General features: G+C 35.9%; 1 protein-coding gene across 2 annotated transcripts; it reads right to left on the bottom strand.

The window, feature by feature from the left end:
- Positions 1 to 598: 598 nt before the first annotated feature.
- Positions 599 to 21931, bottom strand: LOC107677826 (RNA-binding Raly-like protein). Of its 2 annotated transcripts, none has more exons than XM_016472863.1 (7): positions 21836 to 21931; positions 19092 to 19196; positions 6026 to 6177; positions 2809 to 2922; positions 2422 to 2561; positions 1411 to 1459; positions 599 to 1316 (listed from the first exon to the last, which is right to left on the bottom strand). In XM_016472863.1, the coding sequence occupies exons 2-6, from the start codon at positions 19157 to 19159 to the stop codon at positions 1424 to 1426; spliced, it is 510 nt and encodes a 169-aa protein (XP_016328349.1). In that variant the 5' UTR covers positions 19160 to 19196; positions 21836 to 21931; the 3' UTR covers positions 599 to 1316; positions 1411 to 1423. The 2 variants fall into 2 exon arrangements, with proteins under 2 accessions (XP_016328349.1, XP_016328347.1); XM_016472861.1 differs by having other exon boundaries at positions 2767 to 2922; positions 21842 to 21931.

The raw sequence follows: 21931 nt of genomic DNA, 5'->3' as shown, positions 1-21931 counted from the left end.
GTTTGAGGACAGATGCACTTTGAGCTCTAGAAACTTGTTTGATTTGGTTCTTTACATGTGTGATAATAAGGATAATAATACACTAAGGTAACTGTTAGTCAGAATGACACAACAGCACCAGTTTGAATCATATGGATCAATGGTTTTCAGACCCAGAGACCCTCATTATTATTTAAAAAAAGAAAAGCAATGTTTTCTTTAAGAACATTAACTAACATCATTACATTATGCATTGCTTAACAGATCATTAGTCAACAAGTAGCTAATAGTTAAAATGTCATGAAAATAGAAGTTTAATCATCTCCCCTAAAGTGCTGATTCAAAACCCTGGTGATTGTATAGATAATGACTTTTAACACTTTTATTACAATTCTGTCCGTAACATTATATTTGGACAAAAACCATTTGAGTCTCTATATCAACATACTGTACATGAATGTGTTTTTATTTCTGTTGGTGAATACATTCACAATGCAATTGACAAAGTGATACAAACAAAACAGCATTCCACAATATTTTACATAACCACAGTAATGTATTGCAAAAAAGTATCAGCAGGAAATCACTATTTTATGACTTACTTCAAAAAACTCGACTACATTTTCACATGAAGAAAAAGACATATCCTTATCATACAGTAAATCTAGTCATAAAACTAAACTGGCCAGAGCGAGAGATTAATGGGGAAATATCACTTGCACTGACCAAACACCAACAACAGAGGTAGATGATAGTCATTGTGCCAATTCCAAAATTGTAGCAATTATTACACATTTTGTGAATTTGAATGACATTTGGGTTAAAATAAGTGGTTATGCACATCTTAAATCTCATGTTTGGCTCATAAATATACATAATTGAACATTTTTTTCTATCAGTTGATATAGATATCATTATTAGCATCAGCCATTTAATAACCCATATCAGTTGAGCTGTTGTGTAGAACCATAATATAATTTATGTAGGATATTTGCAATAACAAGTGTGTGTGTGTGTGTGTGTGCTTTAATTTTATCCTGATCTCGAGTCGTATCAGTGTTTTACTGACTGAAATCATGGAAAAAACAGCTTGTGTTCATATAATTCATAAAATCAGCAGCAGCTTTTGACGACACATATTTCAGTATTTTCTGGTCTGTTTAAACAGCTGCTCCACAACTGGATTCAAACCGGATTCATGTTCACTTTACATGATGACAGTTTCAACAGATCTGGATATCTGGAACTGATCCAAATATATTTCCTGATCGCTTTCTTTAGATCATCGTTAGAGATCCTGTGACTTTTACCCAAAACTTGGTATCTGAATTTGGAATCTGTGAGAAAGAGCAACAGAACATTTAGAGGGGAACAACAGTTTGGCAGTTTATAAAAAAAGAAAGAAAAAAAAAGTTACAGGTTCCAACTTACCTGAAACCTGTCTTTACATGTAGAGCATATCTGATTCATAGTAATTAACCTAGAAAACACATGCATGGATAAGTGTCATGGATAGACTGTAAAACAGCAAACATTTTATAGCATTATACCATTTTTTAATATCCTGTAATATTGTTGAAATATGTTTTATTCAATCAATCAGTCAATAACAATAAACATTTTGCTTTGTAAGCCTGATTCAAAATCTACATTTAATTTAAATTCATCATGATAACCACAGTTTACATCAAAATGCCATAATTATTACAAGAAACCTGTCAATAACCTCTCATTTCATTTCACAATTATAAGAATGACAACTGTAATGCACAAAAATGTGGTTCTTATAAAAGTAATGTGAAAAATGTAATTCTCAATAAGTAACATAAAAATAACAATAACAGCATTTTTGACTGAATTGTTGTCAATAACCTCTCATTTCATTTCACAATTATAAGAATGACAACTGTAATGCACAAAAATGTGGTTCTTATAAAAGTAATGTGAAAAATGTAATTCTCAATAAGTAACACAAAAATAACAATAACAGCATTTTTGACTGAATTGTAAAGTGTATATATATATATATATATATGTGTGTGTGTGTGTGTGTGTGTATAAAACCTAAATGTCAATAAATATCCATACACATTACTTAATTAGAAATTACAAAAAGAAAAAAATCTGAAAAAATTCAGATGAATTAAAAATGCATTCAAAAACTCTTAATGCTTCTAAAATATGTTATATATATGTCCTTCAGTAATAGTAAGAAGCTTCACAATCTTCAGAATGTTTAACTTCACTACGTTTGACAGTGGCCACAATTTCTTTAACTATGAAAATTTGACAGTAAATTTGTAAAAATGCAGACTTAATTTATGGGTATATGATTGATTTAATCTGGTCTCATGATTACATTAATCACATTGTTCCTAAGTGTTTGAGTAAGAGTTGAGCATTAGCCATTGTGTGTGTGTGTGTGTGTGTGTGTGTGTTTACATGCTGTCTGTTTTCATCATTGCTGTCTGCTGTCTGTGGGCTCTGTGTGTCTCTGTCTGTCCTCAGGGGAGGAGAGTTACCAGACGAATCATCCGCACTGCTCACAGAGCCATGGAGCGGAGAGAACGCCACACCGTCTCCTGAGATTCACACACACACACACACACACACACTAAATGACATAAAACTGAAGATCAAGGACAGAAAAGCTGCCAAGGCCCTGAAGCAACACCCACTTCAGAGGCCCCACTTGCACAAAATGTGAGACGTAATGTCCAAATAATGACAAATAACATCACAAATATGAGACAGTCGGAGACCCCACTGGCCTGGTTCATAATCCACCTTTGCAAGGTGCATCTGATGATGAAAGAAGGAGCGTTTTACCGGCCAGCTCTTGGCTTTGAGGGTCCATCCGCTCCAGACTGTCCAGCAGCTCGTCTATCTGTGATTTAATCACTGTCAGTTCTTTCTTAATGCACATCAGCTCCTCCATTCTCACTGCAGAGAGAAGGAGGTTAGCGAGCATTAATGTTATGTTCAGCAACACTAGCGACTAACTAATTGAGACAGTATTAACAAACATATTGCATTTCAATTTGCCACCACTAGTGAAGCAGAAATGACACACTGCAGCTTTAAATAAAGATGTAAAGACATCTGAGATGTAGCCTAGCAGTTAGTGCACAAAAAATAGTGTTTTTTTGTGATAAAGCATGTCATTTCTGTGCAAGTAGCAGCACCAAATGAACTGCAAAAATCCAATCAAGTTTCCCAACTCTTTTTTTATGCCCCACCCTCCATCTGTCATTGGTTGGACAAACATGTAGCCCCTCCCCAAACTCACATCATTGGTTGAGCCACAGTTTGAGTGCTTGCACCATTTTAAGCATAGTATAGCATAAAAACTGTTATATTTCAGCTTACCTCAGCCAAAAAGTTAAATTGTCGGACTTCCAAGAGACAAATAAGGAAGCCCCGATATAAGCAACTCTTCTAATCTAATGTCTCTAATGATGGAAACTTAGATTGGACCACTTTTCCGCAGCATGTTAACACCACTCAAACACCCCTCCAATCCCAGCTGGATAAAAAAATCCCATTCCAGCTCAGCACCAGCCATTAAAAAGCGGTTTGACCTCCCAGCTACAAAGGCAAACTCATTCTACTGTGATCTGCTGGCAGTAAAAACTATTAGGGCTTGTAATAAAGCACTATAAACGCTTCTTATTGTTCACGCACTATTAATTTGCTATAATTGCTTTTGGTGATAGGCTAGGTTTGATTACTGAGGGAGTAGTTCTATAGCGGAGGGAGGATTTTAATGAAGAAACCATCTGGAGTTCGTCAGCAGAGGTGCATGCATGCACGTAGTTATAGACGCTCACCAAAACATGATTATATGAGCAACTTTCACCAAAACACAATCTAATTGTACAAAAGACTGTAAAAGCGATGCTGATATTTACCATGAGACGCAAATGCAAACATCAATGCTAATGCATTGCAACACTGTACCTTTCTATATAATATGCTTTCGCACTGTGACAAACTCCAGGACTCAAGGGGGCGATAGAGTTACCTTAAAATTGCTCAGGCAGCTTGTTTATAAACATACTGACAGTTTAACTTTAATTTGCACAGCAGTGTCAAATTTATTCAGTTTATAACTCTATTCTTTTAATGTTTATTAGGGAAATTTCACAGACGAAATCCAATCATTTCAATAGGAATCCGCATAGTCGTGAGTTTCATGTGTAGGCGAAAAAGATTTGAAAGTATTCATTGCTACACCATTTACAGCAGGGATGCCCAAACTCGGTCCTGGAGGGCCGGTGTCCTGCAGAGTTTAGCTCCAACTTGCCTCAACACACCTGCCGGGAAGTTTCTAGTATGCCTAGTAAGAGCTTGATTAGCTGGTTCAGGTGTGTCTAATTGGGGTTGGAGCTAAACTCTGCAGGACATCGGCCCTCCGGGACCGAGTTTGGGCACCCCTGATTTACAGTATCCAATGGACCTACTGCATGCAAAATTTTGTTGAAATTTGGCTAATGTGACTGTACCATTATATTGTGTCAACACTGTGCACGACTGTTGAATTACTTGGAGCTGAAAAAGCTTGAGGCTACATTTTACAATGTGTAATTAATAAAACAAACTATAACAAGCTAAAAGTAACTGTTTCCAAACAGGTTTCCCGACTGGTCTTTGTGTCCCGCCTCCCATCTGTAATTGGTTGAGCAAAAATGTGTCTAAACTGGGCTTAACCACTGTCGTGTTGCATTAGCTTGAGGCTGTCTACATTTTAAAATGACAAAATAACAATTGTTTCCAAATGGGTTTCCTAACTGTTCTATTCTGTCCTGCTCCCCATCTGTCACTGGTTGGACAAATATGTTTCTACGAAGGGGCTTGACCTTGTCACATATCGGTCATTGCAACAGCTCGAGGCTGTCTACATTTTAAAGTGTATTGTTTGTAAAACAAACTGTAACAAATGAAAAATTACAATTGTGTCCAAACAGGTTTCCCAACTGGACTGGACAATATGTTCTACCAAAGTTTTGCTCACATTCCCAGTGAGTTATGGAAAAGTTATTTCTGAATGTTCTTAGAACATTCAAAACGTCAATTTCTAAAAATGCTTTAAAAATATAGTTTTTCTTGGTGATGCAAACATTCGTTTAAAAATTTCGGGAATGTTACTCTAAACATTCTAAAACAAGTAGTTGCATTAAAAAAAAAACAAAAAAAGAAAAATGTCCAACTAAAATGTTTCAGAAAAAAAACCTGTTCCCTGAACAATGTAAAAAAATAAATAAATAAAAAGTTTTCTTTGATTTTTGTCATGTTATGTCGCAACAATTGTGGCCATTGTAGACGCTGTGGATTTTCTATCAAAACAGGAAATTGGAATGGTGCATAACCGTTATGCAGCCCAGCAAAACCATAACTTGCTATGTAAGGGATAATGTATATCCAGCCGGTTGTTATCTCAGAATAAACCCCGACAGGGTGATCAGAAACCCGACATGAAGTGGAGGGGTCTTGTATCAGCCTGAAGGGGCTTATTCTGAGATAACAACCGGCTGGATGTACATTATCCCGCTTATTAAACGGCTAAAAAGATTTGTTTTTACCATATATGTTGAAATTAATGCTGAAGTCTTCCATTGTAACGCGCGGTGGTTAAGTGTTTTCAGTCACAAGATGGCGCCAGACAGTCAACGATAGCGGAGTGACTCGTTAAGCACTTAAGTAGTACCTACAAGATAACTCGTAGTACCCGGATGAGCGGTGTGTTATTCAATTTGGCGGTTGTTATCTGGGAATAACATACCGCTGGATGGCGCGATTGACCAATCAGAATCAAATATTCCACAGAGCCGTGTAATAATTGCTATTAATAGCCAAATTCAGTTTTTGAGAGCATTTTTTTGGATAAATATTTGGACAGTCCCCCTAATGTGAGACATGTCATTAATATATTCAGTCCCTTTTTCTTGGAAAAGTGGTATATTTTAATTTTATATATGCTAAAACTTCAATTTTGGTCTTTATTTGGTCTTTATCTTGAGCTTTGAAAGATGTCAGTGCATCTTACGCTGGATTCCTCTGCTCCTGGACTTGTGTCTGCTCTGAGGTTTTTCTCTGCTTTGCCGCAGGGCTGCGGAAGACGAAGAGGGCGATGAACACATCCGTCGAAAAGATGCAAAGTCACATGGGATGGTCGGAACATGTTGATTGTCGAAAACCCTGAAAATGAAAACCAGACAAGTGATTTGAAAGAAAAGAAGATTTTCTTCTGATTCACAAGGCACGGTTATTATTGGCAGGCCCTGGCCTACTTCCTGTTCCGCGACTGAAGAACATCACAGCTAATTATGCATGCCAGCCGCAGCCTCTGCATGATACATACATTAGCGGCATGGCACTTTACTGATCCCTCTACGTCTCCAGCTTTATCCGCTCTGTCACATCCTCGGCATGCTGCGAACATCTCCGGCAAAACTTGGCAACAAAGAGCTTTTTCAAAAATTGCTAAACTTTTATTCAAAGATTAGCAGGGTCTATGAATTAGGAGACTTTTCCCATTATGCCCTGAGGCCTAGCGGTTTGTGACCGGAGAGAGATATCAGGAGATGAGAGATTGGGAGAAATCTGCTGCTGGTGTCAAGACCGTGATGGAGCATGCAATTAGGAAAACGGGCTAGGATAGAGCGAAAGAGACGGGACCAGACAGAGATAAAGGCATAAGCAGGCCCACACTGATTCTGCAGCTAAAGAAAGTGCTGCAGTTTTCTGCAGAACTGAAATGTCCATTGGGAGTCAGATGATTAAATATTATGGTTTTTAAATTAAATTGCGTAAATTCAAAATTTTAGTTAGGTACATAAGGCTTTCCGCAAGGAGTAAGAGTGTGGTTACCATATTTTACCATTTTAAATTTGAGATCTTGGGGGTTCAAAGTTAAATATGATGGGTGGGTATATAAAGTGTCCTGATATCATAAGAAAGCCTCACATGAAATTCTTTAAAATAAAATTATTTATTAATTATTTATTTGTTACCATTCAAAAGTTTTATTTCATGAAAAACACACACTCTCACACACACACACTCACACACACACACACACACACACACACACACACACACACACACACACACACATAGTAAAAATGATAAAAACACCACAAAATTACAAAATTACTCAAACCTTAACTAAAATTGTTAACTAAGAAAATTATTCAAAATCACTAATATTGTTAGTATTAGTTAACAAAAACTAAAATTAAATCTAAAACCATAGAAAAACTTGTTCATTACCTGAAATAAAATATATATATATATATGTATATATATTCTCTAGATTTTTATTTGCCATTTTAATTTAGTAATTAATTTAAACTGTATGTAATAAGATACGTAAAACTAAAACTTAACTATAAAACTATAAACAAAACTATAAAAAATATATATATATATATATGTCTGTATAGTTTAATCAAAACTATACAGACATATGAAGACAATAATGAAAATGGCAAAAAAATCTAAATAATAATAAAAACTGTTAATTTATACTAAAATTTCACTGATTTCAAATATTATTCTAATATAAAATAATTACTTTCTGTTTTAATATGTTATTTTAATATTTGAATATATGCTAAAATGTAGTTTATGCAAAGCTGATACATACATACTGTACATACATATGTGTGTGTGTATGTGTGTGTGCGTTCGCACAAGCTAACCGTTACGCCACAGCTCCAGAACCGCATAGGCCTACTGCTAAAATGCTAATACATTCTCCTGCTGTCTTTCCTCCCTCTCTCTCTCTCTCTCTCTCTCAGTGAAGGAAATGGGATCACACGCCACACGGAGAGGTCTCTTAAAACTAATGAGATTTTGTTCTAAAGTGACAGGCTGATCTCTCAGACAAGCTTCATTATCCAGAGTTCAGTCTCTGTCTGACGGCTCACAGAGAGAGAGGCGAGCGCCACACGCATCTGAATCAAACGCTTCACTGTATGCGCTTCTATCAACGGTCATTCATGTACATCAGGACACATATCAGCTTTTATTTTATTGCGAAGATGGATTTGCTGGCTGTTGAATAAATTGTAGAACAGCAGGGGCCATAAAGACATCATCCGGCGATAGTATCTCTCTTTATGAGGTTTAGCTTTATAAAACAATATTGAATTGGCACAAGCATTCTGATCTATCATTGTAGCTCGCAGAAATTGTTTGCTGTATCATTAGCGCATCTGTTTGTTGTTCACTAAATTCGCTGTGTAGATCATTGCAGGACAGAAGGTGTTAAACAGCATGCTGGGACAAATTAATTGAACAGACAGTATTGAACAGTGTGAAGCTGAAACTGCTCACTTGTCCTTTGTGTGTTTGTCATGATTGATTCTTGCCCTGAGGTAATTCAGATTGATTAATTCAGATCGAGTGTGCACACAGGGGGAAAATGGTTTGGCTGAAATGAATCGGGCTCACAGAAGCGGGATGGAGGTTAATGGAGTGGAAGGAAATCTTTTGCTATTTCAGCACGGTTAAAAATCAAAACATGAGCATTTCAGATGTAAGGGAAAATAATGAAAAGCCCCACAACTGAAATATACTGCTGCGTCCACAGAACTGAAATCTGTAAATGCGGTTGGCTTTGGATCACGCATGAGCGAACCTCACAACATGACTTGAGAGATCATAAATAATCATTTATATTAGTATGACAATACAACTGATGGAGAATTGAACAGCACATATACCAGTGACTCAGACATTCCTGCTGAGCTTTTCTAATGTGCTGACTGGATATGAGTGAAAAACACATTTTGTTTTGAAGCAGATAACATACAAAATAGTTAAGCAATCTGATATCACTTCACAATAATGCTCTATATGTTAAAGGGGTCATATGATGCGATTTAAATTTAGTATAAGTCATTATAATCCGTAATTATGTCCCCACTGGATGCAACAAATGCCTCGTTTATAATGGGTTTTAATGTTTTTGAATCATCGCTCCGGCCGGACACGGCAGTGTCTCTCAACAGTATGGTAAGGGGCGTAACATTTCCGTCACATGCTTGAGGTATTCAGCCAATCACAACGCATTGGATAGCTGGCCAATCACAGCACACCTTGCTTTTCAGACCGATGAGCTTTGTAAAAATCGACGTGTTTCAGAAAGGCGGGGCATAGAGGAGAAACAATAATGTACAGTGTGTGGAAAATAATGTGTTTTTTGAACCTTAAACCGCATAAACACATTTCATTACACCAAATACACAAAATAATGTTCTTTTTAGCAACATCATATGACCCCTTTAACAATAATTAATGCACTAACATGAAATAACAATGAACTAAAGTATTTTGTAAGTATTTAATATTTTTGGTTAATGTTCATTTCTATATACATTTTAGCATTTTAAGTATACTTTTACATTAATGAACACATATGAATTAACAATGAACTGTTCATTGTTAGTTCATGTAATAATATTAATAGTGACAACATTTGAATGACTGGTCAGTAGGTTAATTGGTTAACTGACTGAATGACTAACAGATTGATTGGTTGGTTGGTTGTCTGGCTGGTTGAATGACTGGTAAGTTAATTGGCTGGCTGACTGACTGATTAATAGACTGACTGATTTGTTTGTTTGATTGAGTGAAAATTGTAAAATTAAATACAGCACAATACAGTAAATTAAAACAGTAAAATGTGATGGATTGGTTGGCTGGTTTATTAAACGGTCAGTAGGTTAATTGGTAGATTGACTAATATATTAATTGGTTGGCTGGCTGGTTGGTTAGTTGAGAGAACAGTCAGAAGGTTAGGGCTTGTCAAAATACCCACACTTGTGGTCTTTGCACTTGACCACTTGTCTACTTACATGACTTATCTCCTGTATTTTGATGTATTTCCTGTATAAGTGTTCAAGTGAGCATGAAGACCTCAAGTGTGTGTAGAACTTTCCATTACCCAATGGGACACATATAGTGTTATCAAAATGCAAGTGTTTACAAAGCTTTATTTTGATTTCCAATACATCGCTTGTTAAAATGAACTTCTAAATGTCTGTTCAGTAGTCACTATAACAGATCCACAATTTAGCAGCTGTGGTGCTTAAGTGATAAAAAGCAGTTCCAAATGTTGTACAAAATAAACATACTCATCTTTGCACCAATAAAATGTGCAACACTTTTTACCAAATCATATGTAATATATAATTATTCATATTTAACTTAAACCACAAAGTGTCCGCGAGATCTCTGCAAAAAGTCTAAATTTATTTCCAGAACATGATGCAGGGGATATGAGATGGGATACACTTAGGCTTGAGTACTGCTTCGGAGTGGATTTAGTGTGTATTATGGGCACTGCGCTTTAAAGTTTGCACACTTACTTCCTGTTGCATGCACACGCTCTGAAGTGGCAAGACCACAAGTATGGGTTTTTGGACAAGCCTTGACTGAATAATTGGTTGGTTGATAGAACAATCAGTAGGTTGAATGATAGACAGACTCATTAATTGATTGGTTGAATGGCTGGTTGCTTGGTTGATAAAACAATCACAATACTACTGGGCTGACTGGTACACTGACTGACTGATAATTGATTGATTGGTAAGTTTGTTGGTTATTTGGTAGTTTGTTGGGTTGGATTGGTTGGTTGACTGATAGTTTCGCATAGCCAGACCTTTAGACTGATGGCAGAAGGCCTGGGAACCATGAGCGCTTAGAATGGGACCACCCAAAAGGCCATATGACTGACAGGTAAAGCAACCAATCACATTTTTTTTTATGGCGTGGAAGTGTCCCCACAATAACAGACCGGTGTGCAACCAGTAAATACGGTGACCATCCTCTTTTTCCCAGACACAACCTGGCAAGGATTTCTGTATTGCTTAATCATCCAGTGTTTGACTTGAAGCAGCGCTGCACAGACCGATCAGTGTATGATATCAAAGTACCGTGAAAGCTATAGAGAGCAGATATCTCCTTATGCTTTTGAATCGCTCTCATGGTACTTTGATGTCATACACCGATCAGTCTGCGCATCGCCACTTCTAGTTGAACACACCTAATATGTACACGTATTTTAATCGCTTTGACCACTCTCTGTAGATCACGTGTCACGATTGTTTGATTATGTACAATGCCTGCATGTTATTGGTCAAACTACTTTTCAGTCATTACCTTCAGCAAGTAAGAAAACAGGAAAACAAAGCAAAAACCTGGATGTTGTAGGCAATATAGAAATCTTGGCCTCGATGTGTCCAGGAAAAAGAGGATGTATGGTCACCCTACCGGTAAATTATTAATTCACAAACATCTCATGAGTTTACAACAACAATGGCGCATCAGTAAACATCTGTTTGGAACATATATCTCAACATTTTAACTCCAACAAGCAGTTCTGGAGAACCAAACACAAGACTAAATCATTCAACTGCTATATCAGCGTCTGTTCTATCATTTTTGCCCACACATGTAGCTGATATACCCTTCTCAATGAGGTATTTCTTTTGAGCTTCCATAATAGATATGAGGCTGCAAACAAATAGCAAAACTGGATCTTTAGGAATACCTTCCAAATCCTGACAAACGGTTGGCCAGGCTTAGAGAATAAGACTCTTGCCATATCCAGTCGTTGACAAGTTAAAGGGGTCATATGATGCGATTTCAAGTTGTCCTTTCTCTTTGGAGTGTTACAAGCTGTTCGTGAATAGATAAGATCCCTAAAGTTGCAAAGACTAAAGTCTCAAACCCAAAGAGATATTCTTTATAAAAGTTAGGACTGGTCCACGCTCTCCTAAAACGCCTCGTTCTAACACACCCCCACATGTCTACGTCACTGTGTGGGAAGATTTGCATAACACCGCCCAAATGTTCACGCAAAGAAAGAAGACGTAATTTTATTGTTGCCGCCGCTGCCATGTTGTGAAGCCGCTGTGTGTTTCATTGCGAAAATGAAAATATTCCATAATAGATATGAGGCTGCAAACAAATAGCAAAACTGGATCTTTAGGAATACCTTCCAAATCCTGACAAACGGTTGGCCAGGCTTAGAGAATAAGACTCTTGCCATATCCAGTCGTTGACAAGTTAAAGGGGTCATATGATGCGATTTCAAGTTTTCCTTTCTCTTTGGAGTGTTACAAGCTGTTCGTGAATAGATAAGATACCTGAAGTTGCAAAGACTAAAGTCTCAACCCAAAGAGATATTCTTTATAAAAGTTAAGAGTCAGCCACACCTACCTAAAACGGTTAGTTCTAACACGCCCCCACATATCTACATCACTATCTGGAAAGATTTGCATAATGCCGCCCAAATGTTCACGCAAAGAAAGAAGACGTAACTTTATTGTTGCCGCCGCTGCCATGTTGTGAAGCCGCTGTGTGTTTCATTGCGAAAATAAAAATACTTTGTTTAGCCTTCCAAAAGAGGACACGACTAGAAATCAGTGGTTAAGTTGTATTTACAACACTGATCCAGAACAGTTCAAACCAAATAAGATGTATGCAGTTCATTTTATGGAGGACTGTTTCCTGATCCTGGTAGAGTAGACTACAATGCCGGCTGTTCTGGATTCACAGACTGTAAGTACGTTTTTTATACTTAAATAATTTGCCACTGACGACTCAAACGCGAGTTTTGAGCAGTGTAGAGTAGCACTTGTTGTTTGTCATTTCTCCGATCACAAATGCAGACATGGTTTTATGTTTACGCGGCGCGATGCAACGCAACACGTAAAAAGGCAGTATAAGTCATTATAATTCGTATGTCCCCACTGGATGCAACAAATGCCTCGTTTGTAATGGGTTTTATTGGTTTTGTCTCGTCGCACGGCATCACAGTATGTGAGGGGCGTAACATTTCCGTCATACGCTTGAGGTATTCGGCCAATCACAACGCTTCGCACTGGATAGCTGGCCAATCAGAGCACACCTCACTTTTCAGACCGATGAGCTTTGTAAAAATCGACGTGTTTCAGAAAGGCGGGGCATTGAGGAGAAACAATAATGTACAGTATGTGGAAAATAATGTGTTTTTTTAATCTTAAACCGCATAAACACGTCATTACAAAATACACAAAATAATGTTATTTTTAGCAACATCATATGACCCCTTTAAAATACCTCTTTTAGATTCCACCGTGCCTCAAGCAAAACTCTTGGATGTCTTTTAAAGGGTACGGTGTGAACCTCGCATACTTTTAACAATCCAGTGTTTAGTTGATCTTGATAAATGCTCATTGTCACCGATGTAAATACGACAGCTTTCTTCTTCAATCAGACGACTTTGTTTCCAGGAAGACCATTAAAAAACATGACGCACGTCTCCCAGAAATCCTGTAGAATTCAACCAATCAGAGGATGACTTTGAATCTGCTGAAGTGTTTCCTGTATGCATCAGATGTTCAGCCAGTGGTCCAATGGGCATGACGTCTGAGGCTGTGAGGATGGATTGGTTGGTTGGTTGGTTGACGGACTGACTAGTTAGTAGATTTATTCAATTGTTGGTTAGTCTATGATTGATTAATTGAATGACTGACTGATTTATAGGTTGCTGAGCAGACTGACTAATGGACTGATTGATTGATAGGTAGGTTGGTATGTAGTTGGCTGGTTGGTTGACTGATTTATATTTTTGTTGTTGAGTGGATTGCACATTTACATGTTTTTATTGCTACAATAACCATATCCACATATGAAGAGTGTACAGCATTCCCGTTCTGTTTCTTCAGCAGAAAGTGGCAAAAATTGCTTATAAATTTCATTTGTCTCCATCAACTTAATTGGTCTCCATGGTATATACATATACCATTAACTGAAAAATAATGACATACAATAGCTTAAAATATGTAAACAGAACAAAACATCACAAGTTCATGAATTAATGAGCAAACATTCATTGTGTTGTTGCGTGATCACCTGTGTGTTTCTGCTTTGCTCTGAGGTTGAATGTACTGTTCAAATAGTATATTGGTCCTGTTCCACTGTTTTATGGCCCTTACAGTTTTCCATGTATTCAACACAGTCCAGAGAGATTCTCTGATCCACAGATAGGGAGCTGTAAATTACTTTGCCTCGGAGGACTACGGTGATTGAGGGAGATATACATTAGACTGCAATGGGATCAGACTGGGTCAGATTGCTGCTCTAAGCTGCAGGATAAAAGAGTCTTACGACAGTGACATCCAGCTCTTAAAATAACCTGCTCTCAGCTGCAGATCTGAGCCTCAAATGCTTCTCAGTCCTAGTGTGTCTGAACCTCTTTAACAGTGCTATCACTCAAACTGTTGCTCATTTATTAGGGTGAGTGATTTTAACCAAACCCTAAACCTAAATAAACTTCATTGGCATTTATTCATTTATTCCTTTTCAATGCGGTCAGACAGATTTACCATAAATACCATAAAATGCCATTGACTGAGGAACCCAACCATATCTGGACAACAGAAAATCCTGAAGACGTTAGGGTGGGCTCTTATAACTTGGGCTACACATAACACCCTAACAACTACATAGCAGCGCCCTAGCAACCAACTACAACACTCATGCTAAAAAAAACACTCAACATGTCTTAGCAACCACTTAGCATCAACATGACAACCACCCAAAAATTGGGGCAGCAGCTTTTGCACCACTCACATTTGATAAGAATATGTAAAAATATAATGTAAGTTGGTGCCAATAGCCTTGTGGGCAGTGCGCCGACATACAGCACTGTTGCGCTACAGGCGTCCCGAGTTCGAATCCCAATTTTATTTATTTATTTTTTATGTAATAAAATATAAAAGAGGTAATTGCAACTTTTTATCTCACAGTGCTGACATTTTTCTCAGAAGCATGTGTATGAGGTCAAACCATGTGAATAAAAAAAAAAATCTGAAATGCTCAATGTAAACTCACAATAGCAATATTTAAACTCCCAATTCTGAGGGAAAAAAACCTAGTAAACTTTAAAATCACAATTGTGAGATATGAACTTGCAATTCTAAAATGTCTGAATTCTAGTATATAATCTTAAAATTACAAGACAAATATTGAGAATTGTGAGATAAAAAGTCAATTACCTTCTTGAAATTTTTATTCTGTGGTGTAAATAAACTTTCATTGTATGGCAAGACAGATTTTTATTTATGAAAATATTTATATTTCTGTCATGACAACTCTCTGAGAGTTTAGCATGGTAATATACAGAAATAATACTGCTGCTGCCCATATAACATATGTGAAATAACCCCCATATATAACATGCATGAGATTACCCTGCAGCAGATCTATACAGGTGGAGCTGGGGAGGGTGGAGTGTTTCTGAAGTGCACTGCAACTGCTACAGCAAGCACAAGCCAAGTATTTGATGTTGAGCAGCGAGCTCATTGCCTGTTGATGTGAAAAGAAACCAATCAGCTGTGCCATGTGAATAATGATGTGATATTATCAGACTGAGTAGCAACCTATCAGCCTGCGCCATCTGGAGTTTCATAACAGAACTTTATATTTATTCATATATATGTACCTATTTAAATTTTCCAGCTAATGTTAGAATAGTATGTTAAAATAGTAGAAAAATGTTACAATGTTTAAAATAACAGATATTTAAAGGGGTTATTACATTAAACATTGTCATACACATTTTTCACTCACTGCCAGAGTGACAGAATCCAACAGAACAGAACTGGATACAAGTTTTACTTTTTACTTAAATTTTACTTTAATGGTAAGTCAATACTAAAAGATAGATGATTTAATAATATATAATATAATAAAATCTAACATACTTGTTAAAATATGTAAACTGAACATATTTGAAGTATTTGCAGTAGCTATTTTTTATTGTGTCTGCATCCATATTCATTTAGTTGCATCTGTTCACTCACTGACAAATATGAATTGTATTTTTGAAGAGCTCGTTTTCAGTGAGCAGTTCTGCAGAGCAAAAATGTTCATCCCTGACACAGTACACATTTTAAAATGAGCGCCGAGAAAAAAACGTCCCATTTTTATTAAAAGTAATCCCTCATGAATCATTTTTGCTCTCTTATATGCTTCCAAAGTGAAGAAAACGGGTTTGTTAGCCAGAGGCAACAAAGTGCACACTAGAGGGTTACATTTAGACTTTTGTTATGGCAGACACACACATCTCCAAGCAAAAAAATGGCCACTAGAGAAACCCCCGTGGGCCACACTAATGCATGCTGCCAAACATATTTTCAGAGGTTTTCGCTCTACGATGGGATGCTTGGCCCTACGGGAGGGTGTTTAAAATGCAGATAGAATCCAGGGGTCGTGTTGAATCCCAGCACACACTAATGCAGTAACAACAGCATCTGACCGCAGGCCATAACCAATGAGACGTCAGATCTTCTGATGAGATTGAAATAGAGAACAAAGTTCCTGGTGTGTGAAAACACTTAACAAGAGGCAAATAAGCAGCTGCGTGAGTCATATGGAGCCCAGAGCCAAGAGAGAAGACGCCAGTCAAAGCCGCCCTGTAACATTATGCAAATAAGTGGAGTAAATTCCTGTCGCGCTCGTGTGTGTGTGAGAGAGAGAGAGAGTGTGTGTTTAAGTGCTGGTAGGATGCTTAGGAAGGTAAATGAGATTAAATGGACTGTGAAACTGCATTATAGACCTTGTACTTCTTAGAGTGCATTGTGGGTAGATAAAGGACATTCAATTCGGTCTGTAATACAGTATATAAACATCATAGATGTTTGTATACGCGAATGCTGCTACAGTCACCAGCATAACGTGACTGGTTTCCACAGTGTTGCTATGCAGTTGCTAATATGTTCGGGCCCAAGTCTCTATGGCCGCATTTACATTACATGGTTCAAGTGACCCAAATCCAATTTTTTGTGCCACAGATCGGATATGATAACATATAAGTAGGAAAAAAGCACATGGAATCAGATATTCTCAAATCGGGTTCTCAGATCAGTATTCCTCTGACAGAGAGGAAAACCACAGAAAAAAGCACAAATGTGCTGATTTTGTTTAGGTAAAACCTAAAATGTTGCTACCGTATTTTTTACAGTAAAATTCTGGCAACCACTGCTGCCGTTTTTTTACCATCAATTTTATGGATTTTTTTTTTACAGTGTACTTTTCTAAACAGATTCAATTCTGGTTAAAAGTTACTGGCATAATTGTAAATGTAAATAGTATTTCTGATTAAATAAATGTCTAAACTAATTAAAGTCTACAAAGCTTCGATTTTATACTTTTTTTGTCAGACATTCTCTTCCTGTCTAAGTGGGCACTTCTTAATAGGGTGCAACAGGTAGGTTTCGGAAGTAACATCCCATTCATTTTCTCTATAGGGTAAGTGATTTCTAAAGGGTCATGAACTGAGAAACCAAAATTCCCTTGATCTTTTGATATACAAGAGGTCATTGTACTAAAAAACATCCTGTAAGTTTCAGAACTCAAAACTTTCTTGTTAGTCTAAAAACAGCTTATATTGAAGGCAGTCTGCCAAAACAACAGCTTGTGGAATGTGCCACTCTATGACGTAATAGTGTGGATAAACATCAGTGCCTGCTTTGACATCACTGCCTGTTTAGCCCCGCCCACCGATTCCTGCATGTCGTGTAAATAACCTGAGACAAACGCAGGTCTATGCAGAAACGAAACGAAAAAGACAACAAGATGCTGTTCAGTGCCAAGCAGTGGAAAAATAGTCTTTGCACTGCCTTGCATCTGATCCCAATATTAGGAAAGAATATTTTTAATGAAGATCCAGACCGTGTCATTAAGAAGCTTCATTTTATTGCGGATTTGTTTACAAACAAGGCAAAATTCAACGCTGGATTTTCAGAAAGAATAGAAAGTTCAAAATAAAATGTATGTACAATAGAATATATTGTAACATTATAGTGCTGTCAAACGATTAATCGCAATTAATTGCATCCAAAATAAAAGTTTTTGGTTAAATATATCTGTGTGTACTGTGTATATTTATTATGTATATATAAATACACACACATGCATGTATATATTTAAGAAAAAAAATGTTTTTTATATTTTAAATATATTTATATATATTATAAATTATATGAATATAAATATTGATTCGTTTACAAACAAGGCAAAATTCAACGCTGGATTTTCAGAAAGTGTGAAACTTAAAGATGATGCTGTGCCGACTATATTGGATCCGACAGTAATGCCGCAACACAAGTGTGAGTAACTGTTTTCATTACGTGATCACTATTGCTTTGCATGTTAAACAGATCATTTGATGTAAATATTTATGCGTTTTTAACCTAAATCACAATCTACAATCCGCCACGCCTATTCAAACAGAGCGTTCTGATGAGGGGGGTTAAAAACAGGACAGAAAATAGCTTATTACTTCTAAATTATGTTTTTGAAGCAAAAATCTTGATAACAAGTACATTAATAAATGTATTAATGTAACCATTAATCATTAAACTGTGAAAAACTACATTACCCATGATTCTGCAAAAAAAAACAAAACACCAATCAGTGAATTGCGACAATTGCACCATAATAACACTTTAGCACCAACCCAATCCCATGAAGCAATGTGAATCATGTTACATAGTCATATGCTCCCAAACTACTTAAACATTTGTGTACATTTGCATATTTTACAATTGATGTAGAATATACTGTTTCTCGACATGTAATCAACATATTTAAACCGATAGTTTTATATTTCTCCATCATTTTTTATTTGATTATGTCAATGCTTCATTGTAGTTCTTTCCGTGATTAAAGTCGTTAGGTTTTTATAGGAAAAAAACGCTGTGGACCAGACTTCATGCCGATAGTCAAAAGTTCGCAGTCACAGTCACAGTTTCGAAAATATACCTCATACAAATGTAATTGCACTGGAAATGTCCTCTAGCTCATAACTCAGAACAGAGCCTAATATTAAAAACACCCGAAAAATTGATGTTGGCAGGGGCTGAAAAAAGATGGATAGACTAGAGAAAGACAAAGATGAGAGAACCAGAGTGAGAAAAGCACAGTGTCACAGTGTCAAAAATATGAGTGGAAGAGCACTGGAGACGCATGCCCTCAGGAAGCAGATGTTTCATATTTCCTCATGACATGAGCTGTGAAATATGCCTGTGAGAAATTAGTGTGTGTGGATGTACCTGTAAGGCTCATTTCGAGGTCGCTTCATACCGGATCTCTGTTTGGAGGGTCGCAAAACTCCCGTCATGCTTTCGTCTAAATAAGAGAGACAGCACAAGTGCACGCTGAAAGGAAAACAACAATGAACTGAATAATACAACAACACTCCTTCTGTCACACGCTGCCTCACTCTTGAATAAAAAATGACTGTATCCTCTATCAAGAAACAGAATAAATGAAAACGTTATGGTATCAGGGTGTTAGAATGGAGAAAATAAAACTAAAAATAACTTTAGTTACAATAGGAATTGTCAAAATATATTTAAAGAAAGACAGGCTCAATATTTCACTGTCAGGATTTACAGAAATGCCATTATTAGCCAACATATGTTGCTTGGTTAGGGTTAATCATCTGTGTTTTGAGATTAATATCTCTGTCACATGGTGAACACTATTCAGTGCACTTTCACCACAAATGCATCATTGTCCTAGTGATATAGGCCATTTAACAAGTAATGACTACAATAAAACAACTGGAGTGCATGTGTGTGAGTGTCTGTCTACAAAGCCTATACGCTTTTGAGTTTGTGTACTATTATTTGTCTTCTCACATTAAATAACACATTAGTAGTAACAGTGACTAAATCATCAAAACACTGCAGAAAGTCATTGTATAATAGCCTAATATTACTCTCTCTGTATGTTATTACAGTGTAAATTGTGAAAATGTGCAACTGATAAGGTGCTATTTCCAGTGTTGGGGAAAGTTACTTTTAAAAGTAATGCATTACAATATTGCATTACTCCATAAAAAAAGTAACTAATTATGTTACTTAATTACTTTTTTATGGAAAGTAATGCGTTACGTTACTTTTGCGCTACTTTTTAAATCTGGACAGGGCTTGCTTGTTTGTTTTTAAAATAAAAAAGTTCTATTTTTGGCAAATATAAAAGCCTTTACGTGAAAAAAGTAATCTGATTACGTAACTTGCGTTACTTGTAATGCATTACCCCCAACACTAGCTATTTCTAGCTGATCTTATAAAAAATTAAAAATTAAAACACTGTTGATTTAGCATTGTTGTTAATAAAAACTTTTAAAAACAGTTTTTGTTAACTGAAATGACGCTGAATTAACATATAAATATTACATGACAAATTTAAACTTTAAAAATGTAAATAAAATGACTGAAATTATAAATAAAATTAGAAAATGTATTGGTAATTTTCTCAGATATTCTCTTGTAAATTAAAAAGTAATCCGTTACTTTACTAGTTACTTGAAAAAAGTAATCTGATTACGTAACTTGCGTTACTTGTAATGCATTACTACCCCCAACACTAGCTATTTCTAGCTGATCTTATAAAAAATTAAAAATTAAAACACTGTTGATTTAGCATTGTTGTTAATAAAAACTTTTAAAAACAGTTTTTGTTAACTGAAATGACGCTGAATTAACATATAAATATTACATGACAAATTTAAACTTTAAAAATGTAAATAAAATGACTGAAATTATAAATAAAATTAGAAAATGTATTGGTAATTTTCTGCCAGGACACTATCTGTTAAGATACGTTTCCTTTAACGCTACAACACAATGTGTACTTCGTAATACAGGTATAACACCTGTGAACAATCAATATGGAAAATGCCTTTATATTAAAATTGGGCCATGTTTTTACAGACCTGTTTAAAAATTAAATATGGACCAAAAATACATTTAAGCTAAACAAAAATAGATTTAAAAAAAGACAAAAGCACATAACTAAACCTTAAAAATTAATAAACTCTATTTAAATAATACAAAAATATACATGTTTTAAAAAGAAAACAGTAAACAGCAATTGCAAATACAATGAATACAGTAAAAATGTATGTCTGTATACAACAAATCAAGATAAATTGAACAGAAATGAGTTTCATTCTCATGATAATTTCACAATGCAAAGAAGACTTCACATTCTTTATACAAAATATAATTTCTTATTATTTGTTTCTTTCTTTTTTTTTGTGAAATACGACCTTTGTTTTTGAATGCAGTAATCAAATATGCAAACCATGAAGAAAACAATTCAAAAAAATACCAACTCCAATCTGACAGCAGTTCAACTTCCTGTAAAATGCAGATGAGAATAGAGTGAGGCCAGGACACTATCTGTTAAGATACGTTTCCTTTAACGCTACAACACAATGTGTACTTCGTAATACAGGTATAACACCTGTGAACAATCAATATGGAAAATGCCTTTATATTAAAATTGGGCCATGTTTTTACAGACCTGTTTAAAAATTAAATATGGACCAAAAATACATTTAAGCTAAACAAAAATAGATTTAAAAAAAGACAAAAGCACATAACTAAACCTTAAAAATTAATAAACTCTATTTAAATAATACAAAAATATACATGTTTTAAAAAGAAAACAGTAAACAGTAATTGCAAATACAATGAATACAGTAAAAATGTATGTCTGTATACAACAAATCAAGATAAATTTAACAGAAATGAGTTTCATTCTCATGATAATTTCACAATGCAAAGAAGACTTCACATTCTTTATACAAAATATAATTTCTTATTATTTGTTTGTTTCTTTTTTTTTTTTGTGAAATACGACCTTTATGTTTTTGAATGCAGTAATCAAATATGCAAACCATGAAGAAAACAATTAAAAAAAATACCAACTCCAATCTGACAGCAGTTCAGCTTCCTGTAAAATGCAGATGAGAATAGAGTGAGAGAAAGAGGAAAAAACTCACACTTACACTGAAGACTGCGACGCTGACTTCTCAACAGGGTCATTACAGTCTTACATTCTGAACATCCTGCTCATCTGCTGTAGCTTCCCTCGAAAT

This window comes from Sinocyclocheilus anshuiensis, unplaced genomic scaffold (assembly GCF_001515605.1).
Source record: "Sinocyclocheilus anshuiensis isolate Anshui unplaced genomic scaffold, SAMN03320099.WGS_v1.1 scaffold1310, whole genome shotgun sequence".
NCBI lineage: Eukaryota > Metazoa > Chordata > Actinopteri > Cypriniformes > Cyprinidae > Sinocyclocheilus > Sinocyclocheilus anshuiensis.
The sequence above is the reverse complement of the archived record's forward strand: the minus strand, read 5'-3'. Positions and strand labels throughout refer to the sequence as shown.

Coding starts and splice junctions, on each gene's coding strand:
- LOC107677826 (XM_016472861.1), bottom strand. CDS start 19,159: ATGACGGGAGTTTTGCGACCCTCCAAACAGAGATCCGGTATGAAGCGA. Junction 6,178..19,091: donor CCTCGAAATGAGCCTTACAG/GTACATCCACAC, acceptor TTTCATTTTCAG/GGTTTTCGACAATCAACATG. Junction 1,460..2,421: donor ATGATGAAAACAGACAGCAT/GTAAACACACAC, acceptor TGTGTTTTCTAG/GTTAATTACTATGAATCAGA.